The sequence below is a fragment of the Ambystoma mexicanum genome, chromosome 13 (assembly GCF_040938575.1).
Source record: "Ambystoma mexicanum isolate Mex_15411 chromosome 13, UKY_AmexF1_1, whole genome shotgun sequence".
NCBI classification, from domain to species: domain Eukaryota; kingdom Metazoa; phylum Chordata; class Amphibia; order Caudata; family Ambystomatidae; genus Ambystoma; species Ambystoma mexicanum.
Window position 1 is genome coordinate 679,174,805 of NC_090938.1, and position 11,561 is coordinate 679,186,365.

At 50.5% G+C, this 11,561-nt stretch overlaps 1 protein-coding gene across 1 annotated transcript in view; it reads left to right on the top strand.

Moving 5' to 3' along the window:
- LOC138521697 (P43 5S RNA-binding protein-like) overlaps positions 1–10,844 on the top strand; it is a 32,412-nt gene extending 21,568 nt beyond the window's left edge. The window contains exons 5-9 of the mRNA XM_069634712.1: positions 7,140–7,213; positions 7,740–7,820; positions 8,728–8,957; positions 9,457–9,510; positions 10,177–10,844. Of these exons, the coding sequence (XP_069490813.1) occupies positions 7,140–7,213; positions 7,740–7,820; positions 8,728–8,957; positions 9,457–9,510; positions 10,177–10,428 (691 nt within the window). The 3' untranslated portion in view covers positions 10,429–10,844. The remainder of the gene's footprint in view (positions 1–7,139; positions 7,214–7,739; positions 7,821–8,727; positions 8,958–9,456; positions 9,511–10,176) is intronic.
- The last annotated feature ends 717 nt before the right edge of the window (positions 10,845–11,561 follow it).

Sequence of the window (11,561 nt, forward strand, 5' to 3'; positions counted from 1 at the left end):
TCCCATTTCACTTCTGAAGGTGGGCGTGGACTGTGACCCCTCGTGACTAGTGTTCTGTACAATTTTGATACCAGGCCTCTCGATGTTTGGGGGGAGCTTAAAATTTGCTCGAATGGTGTCAAGGGGCGCTTTAACGAATTACCCCACCTTGGGTCATGCATGGCACTACGCAGCTGAAGGAAAGACAAAAGGGAGACACTTGTGCCCTGCAAGTCAGCCTGTAATTCCTCCCGGGTTGTGAACACCTCGTTTTTCCAGAGCTGTCCTGCCCGACTCAGGCCTGCCTCGTACCATGACTGTGACTGCTGGACTGCTCTCAGTGAGTTTTGAATAGGTGGGGACCAGATGCAACTTAAAGGAGAGGGCCATGTTGTGATTCCCTGCATGGCTCGGGATGGGCGCCAGAGAGACCATAATACCTTCAAAATGGGGTGCTGTTTAATCCTTTGTGTCATGGCTGATCTCGGGACCCACAACCACTCTCCCAGGGTGACCGGATCGAAGATGTCATTCTCTATTGCCACCCATTGTTTCTCTGGGTTTTCCCACAAGTGGTCCGGGAGTATACGGAGTTGTGATGCTCTATAATATTCTCCCAGGTCTGGAAAGCTCATGCCCCCCATCTCTTTGGGTTGGATCAGTGTGGAGTATGGGATCCTTGCTCGTTTGTCTGCCCATAGAAATCTTAATAGTGTGCGCTTTACTTCTACTAAGAAGGAATCGGGAACAATGACTGGGAGGGACTGAAATAAAAATAGAAATCGTGGGAGTATGTTCATTTTGATGGCAGTAAAACGCGCCGCCCATGACATGGAGAGTTTGCGCCATCTGGAGATGTCTTTTTGGATGGCTACCCACAGAGGTGTATAGTTAGCATCGAAAAGGTCGGGCAGGGAGACCGTTATATTAACCCCTAGGTAGCGGACCAAGTCGGTTTGCACCTTAAAGTTCCAATCTGTCTCTAAACGTAGTGCTAAGGCAGTATTGTCTTTCAAGGGGACAGCTATGGTTTTTTGTAGATTGACCCGGAAGCCTGATAGGGGGCCGTATCGTGACAACTCTTGGAAAAAGGCTGGGATAGAAGTAGTGGGTTCGGTCAGGTACAAAAGGATATCGTCGGCAAACATCGCCAGTTTGTACTCCCTACCGCCTCGCGGGATTCCTCTGATGTTCGGGTTGGACCTGATGGCTTGGGCAAAGGGTTCAATGACCAGGGCATAAATGAGAGGGGAGAGTGGACAGCCTTGTCTTGTACCTCGAGTAAGGTTGAAGGTTCGCGATGAGATACCATTGATCGATACCTTGGCCCTGGCAGATCGGTATAGTGCTTTCGCTCCTTGTGTCCATGCTGCTCCCAACCCTACCCACTATAGGACAGCTCTCAAAAAGGTCCACTCTACACGCTCAAAAGCCTTTTCGGCGTCTACTGATAACAAGAGGGGGTCCTCACCGGCCTCTCGGAGAGTTGCCATGAGGTCTAGGGTTTTTCTAACGTTGTCTGCCCCTTGCCGGCCTCTTACATACCCTACCTGGTCGGTGTGGATTTGTTGCGGGAGAATCTGGGCTAGGCGGGCGGCCAGTATACTGGAGTAAATTTTTGCATCTACATTTATGAGCGAAATTGGCCGGTATGATGAACACTCTATGGGGTCTTTACCTTCTTTGGGGATTACAATAATAATGGATTCAGTGAAGGAGTCGGGAGCTCGACCTGATTCTAAGATGGAAGTGAATAATTTGGCGAGGAAAGGCGCAAGTGTGCCGGCGTTTCTCTTATAAAAGGCTGGCGTGAAACCATCCTGTCCTGGGGCTGAGCCTACCTTGAGGGCTGAAATCGCTCCCTGCACCTCTGTTGCGGAAATGGGGGCATTTAGCATTTCTAGGTGTTCTTCCGTGATGGGAGGGCGTGACATATTGGTTAGGTATTCTTTGATGTCGGGGGAAGTACTATCAGTCTCTGCAGCATATAGGTCTGCATAGAAATCGGAGAAGCGAGACACTATGTCTTGGGAATTTGTAAGCGGGGTGCCCTGTTCGTTGTTTACTTTATGGACTGCTCTATCTGCCCTTTGTTTGCGGAGTCTATTCGCTAGCATGGTGTGCGCTTTGTCTCCCTTTTCATAGAACTTCTGTTTGAGGTATTTAATCTGAGTGAGGGCTTTACCTTTCCATATATCTTTTAATTCCTCTCATTTTCCTAATTTTCATCTCCGTTTCAATGTCGCTAATGGGGAGATCCCTAAGGGAGCGTTCTAGTCGGGTGATCTCTTCCTTAAGTTTTTTCTCCCTGAGTAGCCGGAGTCTTTTTTTGGCGGCTCCCTCTGATATAAGAATGCCCCTTACTGTGGCTTTACCTGCTTCCCACACTGTGTTCAGTGACATACCGTCGGTGTCGTTGATGTCAAAGTATTCTGTGATGGCTTCCGTGAGGAAGTCCTTAAAAATTGGATCTCTGCATAACAGGTCGTTACATCGCCACCGGCGGTCCAGGGCTGGGAGTGGGCCCAGATCTAATTCTAGACCGCACAGGTCGTGGTCTGACCAGGCTACAATTTGGATGGATGAATTTAAGATGTCACCCTCATTTTCCGCTCCCAGTAATAGGTAATCTATCCTGGAGAAGGAGTGGTGTGGTGGTGAATAAAAAGTAAAAACTTTTTCCCCTGGATGAGTTACACGCCAGGTGTCTATTAAATGATGTTCCCTAAGCTGAGTTGCGAATCTGTCACCCTGAAGCGTGCTTGGGGGAAGGGAATTTGGTCGAGCCGAGTACCAGTCGCATTCACGATCTATAGCTACGTTAAAGTCACACCCGCAAATTAGTGTGCCCTCCCTCCATTCCTCAATGAAATCGAACAGGGGGTCGGTGAAGCTCGCCTGCCCCTGGTTGGGGGCGTAAACTGCACACAGTGTGATGGTACGTGTTCTCAGTGTCCCCTTAAGTGCGATGTATCTCCCGTGCGTGTCTCTGTGTATATGAAGAACCTGCATTCCCAGGGACCTACGCAGCAAAATGCCCACACCCCCCTTCTTCACCAGACCAGACGCCCAAAAAGCTTCCCCTATGTCTCTCCCCAGGATCTTTCTTTCTCCACCCTTAGTGTATTTTGTTTCCTGTATGAAGAGAATGTCTAGTTTGGATTGCGCGAACTGTCTCGCTAGCATTGATCTCTTTTGCGGGGAATTTAAGCCCTTGACATTGAGGGAGCCGAAGACTATGCCCTGTGAGTTAGCCATAATCTAGGGTTTGGATTGCATTTTTTGTATTGTTACTTGCTTGACCCCTTTGTTTCATATTAGAGTTAGTGAAAAACTGCCTTGTGTTGTGGTACTTTTGAAATGGTTCTTTGTGCTTCTCGAGTTTACTTTGTCGAGTGGTTATGTGGTTCCCCCCCGTCCCCTCCGCCCCTCCCTAGTGTGGAATGCTATACGGGGCATCCTCTCCACCCGGGAAGGGAAAAGAGTAAAGAAAAAAGAAAGGAGACGCCCTCGTCCAAAGAGGGCCACTTTAGGAGATACCCTCTTCAAGCCCTTGTAGTAGCGTTGATCTTTGTGCAGGGGCAGAGTGCACAGGAGACCGTAATGGTGGACAAAAACCTAGAATGTCTCTGAGCCCCAAGCCCCATCTAGGCAAACGAGCTTTAAATGGAAAAAAAGAAATAAAAAGGAACTTCAATGGAGCTCCATGGCAAGCATTTCAGCCAGGGTTAGAGCACCCAAGCAGTATACAGACACAAGATGCAGTGTTGGCAGTTCAAGGAGTGTTCAAACGTTTAAATTTCCATTTCTGTTGCGCACGGCCTCTTCTCGAGGGCTTTTCAGTTGAATCTCGGCGCGGGCCCTTGGGTTCTCTTCGGCCCTCTGCGTCCGAGTCCTTTGCTGGGCCTTGTAGGTGACGACGAGCTCGTTCCGCTTCTTCCACCGAGGTAAGCCTGTATTCTTCGCTGTCGAACTCGAATGTGAGGGAAAATGGATGGCCCCATCGGTACTGCACGCCTTTCTCTCGGAGCCAGATCGTGAGGGGACGACACCCTCTTCTTTTTGCAAGGGTCATTGCTGAGAGGTCCTGGTATATTTTGACTGTTGAGCCACGGAAATTGATCGTGTCCTTTATTCTTGCTTTTTGTAAAATGTCCTGCCTTTGCGTGTAGTAATGGCATTTGATTAGGACCGATCGTGGGCCTCTCGCTGAGCCCCCTGCCCTGTGCACCCTGTCGAACTCGAGGGCCGGGGGGGGGCGGTCTCGTCATAGAGAGACAAGATTAAGGATTTCACCGCACTCTCAAGGCCTGACTGTCTCTCCGCGCTCTTCTTCCAGACCAATTATGCGGATGTTGGAGTGTCGCTCCCGATTTTCAAGGTCGTCCACTTTTGATTCCATATCCCTTTCCTTCTGCTCGAGGTCTAGGAGTCTAGCCTCGTATTGCATGGTGGCGATGTCTCCTGATTGTTGGTTGTTTTCAACTGCTTCCAGCCGGTCCTCAACTTTGGCCACTTTCGTTTGTAGGTCTGATACTATTCCGGTTAGGTTGTTTCGCATTGATCTAATCTCCCCAAGCAGCAGGCGGATGTCAGACTTTGTCGCACTGTCGCCATCATTGCCTGGAATGTCTGAAGTGCTTTGGGCTTCTTCCGCTTCCATGGTTGCGTTATTGCGTCTAAACTTTCTCAGGGTCGCCAGGGTTTGTGGATCCAGCTTTGTTACCTATGGAAGCTCCAGTGAGCAAGGACCGTCGTGCTAAGGTGTGCTTGTGTCCACGGTCGTGTTTCAGGGGTTGGCTAGTTATTCGGGTGGGGTCTCTCTAAGCTCCGTGGTGGTCTGCCCCGGACTTCGCAGCACGTTACCAGCGCTTTTGCGGGAGAGTCGGGTGCCCCGCCACACGGCTGTCTCTGCGCTCCGCAAGGTGCCTGGAGGGTCCTTGGTGATCTTTAGGTTGGCTGCGAGTGGCTAGTGGTAACGAGTTTCAACAGAGTTTGGTGCCCGTGGAGGTCCATGGTGTAGGAGCGGTGAGTCAGAGCTGTTGGGGTAAGTTCCGTGATAACGGGAATGGCTGCTTGCGCTCTTGTTGCTTGGTGGGGAGGGGGGGGGGAGCCTCGGTTGAGCCGAGGAGGCACAGGCCTTATTTCGCAGGAGGCTTAGTGTTCGTGGCCGACTGCCGCGTACAGCCCCCCCGGAGAGGAATGGGGAGAACGTCCAGCGGCTGTGCGCCCGGGCCCGCGAGGGCTGCTGGACGGAGGTGTGGCGTGGCCGAGTGCGCTCACGAGTGTTGTGAAGCGGCGTGGGTAGTGGGATAAGACCCTCGCTTACGGTTTGCGTGGAGTGTAACCGCAGGGGCCCAGGAGTTGGCTCTGATGGAGGGGGGGGGGAAGGCAGGCACCTAAGCCTGGGGCACTGCTTACCCGCACCGGGCCGATCACTCCGGTCGTGGCCTGCCTGGCCGGTCGCCCCACCTCCACCGGAGGGCCGGGCGCCGCGGACCGCTGTGGCTGATCTCGCGGCTGCCGCGCCTCGTTGAAGGGCCGGAGTACTCCTGGGCGCTGGATGTTGCTGGCGGGCTGGTTCAATTCCTTGTAAAACTTCCTCTTACGCGCGCGGTGCGTATTTCAGATGGCGGCGGCCATTTCCCCCCCCCCCCCCCCCCCCCCTCTCCTATTAATATGGATTTTAAGTATTCTATACGAGGCATTTCAAAACTACCATTGATTGGCCACTGAAGTTCGGAAACATGTCTAGTTTGTCTGTGCCAAATATCATTAAACACTATACCACCAATGCCGTGCTTACAGTACATAGTACACGCCGGCAACCCATTCATTGGCGCCAGTCGGCCAAATTCCAAAGATTTTGTCTGTCACTGCGGAATATGAAACGGGCAGACAATTTCCCAGGCAATATCAGAATACTGGTGTTACCTGGTCAATTAATAATTGCACTTGCAAGTGTAATGTGCCAAAACAAATTCAGGATACTTAAGAACCGGGTCACGACTCACCTGATCAAATCCTAAGGATGTCTGATCAGATTTCATGAACTAACAAAGGTCCCACGTGGTTGGTGATTTTGGCAAATCTGCCCGCCTCAATATATGGACCCTCGTCAAGATGCTGTCTCGGACCATGTGCTCACCGTCCAGGGATTGGGTCGTGCAGCGCTGCTGAGATATCGCTTCTCATTCAAGAAAGGGGCCCCCTTTTACACCGTCCAATCCTGGTCCGATAGCTGCGTCAACCTTCAACGAGATGCATCAATCTTGAGGGTCCCTATTCGGGTGCCATCTGTAAAAGTAAAAGGAAATATCGAGGTTAAGTACCCCCAAAAGGAAATGCACCAACACAGGCTTATAAAGATTCACAGATCTTTAACAAAGTATCAGATGCAGATAGCTATCTGGCACTCCACAGCGAATACCAGCCCTTTCGGTGTGAGAAGTACTGGATGTCTAAACAGTCGTACACTTTATACATTTCCATCATAATGTCCAGCCCCTCTACAGGGTAATGATACATAGTCTAGGGTTCGTGCCGAGTTCACTTCTGGCTTGTCCAACTATATGCATATGGATCATCCTCGGCTTACATATGGACAAGTCACAATGGCAACCATGTATTCACAGGATTAACCATAAGCCTTAACACATGTCCTATACAATGCAGTTCAGCTAGTGTACACGTTCAGCATTGGTGTAGTTGATGGATGTCCGTGGATCGGGCTTGTTGGCGCAGACAATCCTGTCTACAAGTCAGACATGGGACAAGGCCTCTTTACTCAACCCAAACATTCGACAACAGACAGTTTACACATTAACTAACGTACAAAGTGCAGGACGGCTTAGTTACAAGCGGGAAATACTGTCCACCATTTTAGAACACAGAATCACTCTAGAATAGAATCAAAATGGTGGACGGATCTAAGATCGGAACTTTGCAGCGTGGTTTTCTTCAGAGCGACTGGGCTTAGGCTAATATACAATAAAGAAGGCACAATATGATATCCCATTTTAACAGGGTGGGAGAAGATTCAGTGCGTCTACCATAATCTCAAATGTTAATAGCCTTACTTTGGCCTGGAGCTTTGGGTGCACAGGGCTTCTAGCAACATTTTGGGCTTGTCCCCATTGTAACACTTTGCTGTTCTCCAGGTGCCAGCGCCCAGGCTGTGGGATGAAGTTTGACAGCTCTGCCAAGAGGAAAGCTCACCATAGGAAGCATGCTGGTAAGGAGTGAGGGCTGTGTCGTGTTGGTCCAGGTCATTGAGAGTGGGTGCTACGATACATCTTATACTCTGCTGGATTGGTGATGCCTCCTCTACCCCTTAATATAACGGGGTGGAATGCAACACTACCCTTGTGTAAAATCTATACAGACTGCACCATGGCTGCCCGTTGAAAATGCCCTTGGCAATGGAAGCCATGCCCCTTATTCTGAACAGTGTAGTGATTTCTGAACCTGCTGGCATCAGGGGGTTGGATCTCGAACCTGGTAAGGGTGCCATTGTACATCTTGTAAACCAACCTTGCCAATGCACTTGTTGGTTGATGGCTTCTCAGGTCTCCTGTACTGGTGCCTTTTTGGTCGCCCATCTCTGCTTTGTGGAATGAGTGTGAGTTGTGTGTTTGCACACAGGATGTCCGCTAGTCTTGGTTGGTTGAATGTAGGTCTAGGAATCGGCATTGCAGGTTTTGGCTGCTCTGATTGGACCAATGCAATTGACTAGCTAGTCACGCTTTGCTGTCTCCTAGCGTACCCCTGCCCCATCGATGACTGCAAGACCGTTACGACTACCTGGACCGGGCGCATGAAGCATCTGAAGACCCATCCAGGTAAGGAAGGGGCTTTGCCTAGGACCTGCTGCAGGTTGAGGTGCTTGGGTGGCTGGTGGGGTTTGCTTTGCAGTTCCTCTTGGCAACTCCTTCCTAGTAGATGGGTTTGGAACCCTTGTGCTTAGTGGCCAACAGTTGGACTTTGTTGGCACCAGCCATGGCTTGCGTCCTGTTTTCTGTAGAGGTATGCGTTGCGTCGTCTCGCATGTGATTAGGACCACATTTATGTAGGAGACCACTCTGAGAAGATGGATTATCTCTTGGTAGGGGCAGAGTGGTCAGACTCCTTACTTTGGTGTTTAACCCCCGTCTGGGTGCAGGCCGGTCATGCACTGTGCAGGTAGATGGTTTTGTCAGGAAGCGGGTACTATTGGACGGCCCAGTTTGCTATTTCCATTTTAAATATCTGGCCAGGCCGACATCTGGTGCACCTCAGAAGGGCGAGGATGGTGTTTTGGTTTCACTCCCCTTCCTAATGCAAGACCCTGGATATGCAGAGTCTTCTACTGCTAGTCCGTGTGGCTAGTGTTCCATGGTAGTTGAAAGTTTGCATTGGAGCAGAGTAAATCCTGCTGGTGTCAATATTTCAGATGGCTCATGGGCAGGCTTTTGCACCCCTAAAGGATCATAGACCTTGCACGCCAAGTGCGTCCTTTCCGATTAGTACTAACTATTAAGGGTGGTGCCCTAGAAACCTCACACGCCAAGTGCGTCCTTCCCTGGTAGATTGACCTGGGGAGTTGTTGGTGCCACTTATTGGTTGCGCAAGGGCGTTGTATGTCATCCAGGTGGTGATATGAGGTGCAGGGTGGGGGGGGGTGGTAGGGGCTTCATGGAGATGGAGGCTTGAAAGCATGAATCGGACATTGTCCTAGTTTTCATTTCTCCCCCCCCCCCTCCTCCTCAGTGGAGTACAACTGTCTACTGTGTGGCAAGGTCTTCAAGAAGCAGAACAGCCTCCGGAGACACGGGCTCTCGCACGTCCCCAAGAAGCCTGTGCTGCTGTGCCCCCGCGAGGACTGCAAGGCCTTCTTCACCACGGACTACAACCTCGAGCACCACATCAAGAAGGACCACCTGCACATCCTAAAGTACCACTGCTACTTTCCAGGCTGCGAGAAGGCCTTCGCCATGCGGGTGAGCTGCTGTCAATGTGGTGGGACCTGAATCTGCCCATGCTGTAGTAACCCTTGGGCAGTGGCTGAAGGTTTTCCATGCCAATTCAGCAATGGCTTGTTTTGGTCTAGCTTCGCAGTGGCGCTTCCTATACCCTCCAATCCCCCCACCAGTCCAGCTAATAACCCATGCAAAACGACGACTCGGTGGAAATACTGCATGGAAGGCCTTTGAGGACTGCATGTGGGGTGGGTGCAGAGGGATTGGGGGGTGTGCCTGACCATGGTTTAATGGAACTCATTAGCAAGCTGTGACTTTGGGGATCTCCTTGTAATCGCAGCCGTGCACCACCGGCTTGTGCAGCGGTTCTCCGCCAGTGAGCAGCCCTGTGGCCAATGTTTTGGCCTCACTTGGCTTTCAGGCTATTGGGCTCTATGCTTGGCCGTGGATTGTTTCTTGGGGTGCTGTTGCGTGGATTGTTTCTTGGGTGTGAGGTTTATGCAGTTTTGTTTGTTTCTAGGCAAGCCTGACCCGCCACCTTGTTGTCCATGATCCAGACAGGAAGAAGTTGCAGGTAAGCCTGGATGATGGTGTGGCTGGAGGCTGGATGTGCTTTGGCGATACGTTGGCCTTGGATGCTTAGCCGTGTTTCTGGTGAGGGGTGGGTTCAGTAATGGAATGTAAAATCTTTGTGCCCACTTTCAATACGCTGCTGCCAAGAAGAGGCCTGGTGGCAACTGAGCTTAGTGATGTTCCACAAGGGTCTGGGTGAGCGTTCATGAACTGTGATCTCTAACTCCATGAAAAGTCTTAATGCGCCAAGTGTAGACCCAATATGGGCAGAGGGGGTTGGCTCTGTATATGGAGGAGGGTTGGCCAACTCTGGGCCGACGGGTTTTCAGGATGTCCGTCATTAATATTCAAGAAGAAAAATGTGTATCCATTTAGAATCATTGTATGCAAATTTCTCATGATTATAGAGCAGTATCCTGAAAACCCGACATGGATCTGGCCCTCAAGCCTGAAGCTGGACAAAGCTGAGGGGGAGGTTGTGGTAAAGCTGTTTTGGATGCATGGTGTACCCAGTTCACAGCTAGGCATGGTGCCCCTCTGGCCAATGCCCTCCCTTTGTTGGGAGGGTTTACTATGGACTGAGCTTGTGCATTGATGTGCTGCGTTGCATTTTGTTGGGGGCATTGCAGCTTGAAGCATTCACTGTGCTCCACTCTTCAACTTTCAGCTGAAGCCACCCCGCGTAAAGAGGTCATGGAAGAGGCGCTGGCAAAGCCGCTGCAGTGAGTTGCCACTGGTGGAGGGCAACTTGAGCCGCCTGTTCAACCACAAGCTGTCCTTCCGCTTCAAGACCAAGGTGGAGAGTGACCTGTCGGGCCTCTTCAATGAGCGCAAGCTGCGGCCCACCGCTGCGGCAGAGGTGAACCTGGAGAACTTATTCTACCTGCCCAGTGGCCGGAAGGCCGAGAAGGCGGTGTGAAGCGTCTGCTGGCGGCATCAGCGGGTTCTGGTGCAGGCCTTAAGAAGATGCACTGATGGCCACTCCTCTGCCCACAGCACTCTTTCATGGCCAGTGATGTTAATGTAGGTCTCCAGATGGGAGTGTCTTTGTTTTGTTTACAGCATTCTTTTCTTGTGTAAATCCAGCTTTTTGGGCGGTTGGTGGGAGGATCAATGTGCTGGCCAGCATGACTATTCTTCCCTCCAGGAAGGCCTGTAGTTTGCTTTATACTGTACCAAATGGAGCGCTAGGTCTGGCATTGGCAAGGGGCACTTGGCCTAGGGCGCTCAAACTGTTCAATTAATTTTGCATAGCCTTGGCCTGGGGTAGGAGTCTATACCCTGAACTGTGCCTCGTTGTGCATTTAAAATGGAATAAATAGACTGTCATGAGAACGGGTTTGCCTCCTGTTTTGGGCGTGTCTTAGGATTTGAGGTGGAGCTGCTCTCTGGAGAGGGCAACATGAATGTCTGAGATCAATGGGACAGACGGGTGAACTGTTATGGCTCTTTTAAATGAGGTAGTGCATCATTAGATGGGATGCAGAATAACTCTTAACACCAATAATAGGACCGACTCAGGAAGTTGGCAAAGTAGTCTGTTTTAATCTCACTTGGGTTTTAATTTCAATTGGCTAAAACGGGGAGTACAACAGATGTCACACAGTTTTTCATAAAAACACTCTTCTAGTAAAAACTCATACTACATGGCAAACTAATAAAAACCTACTTTGGGATTGTGGTTGGTCTACAGGGAAGAACTGGGTATACTTTCTGTAGTGGATTGTGATTGGATCTCTTATAGTCAGGTGGACAACTCGTGCCCACCCCTAGTGCAAGTCGTCCTCCTTGACATTTGTTAGACACACAATATATCATTGGCTCTCAAACTATAGGGCTCTTCAATACATGGCCCTCTATAGTTGGTTGGCACGCTTGTACCCTTCTGGAATATTCAACTCGCTAGCAGCAGGGAAGATGGTACCCAAGGAGCTGGTGGGTGATTTGACCCTGCCTCTCCACCAAATTAGCTGATCATCCATCACTCATGCCCTGTGCCATTTGAATCTTCTTTCAACTTGGCCTTGCAGTATCACTGCTCCTGAGAATGGA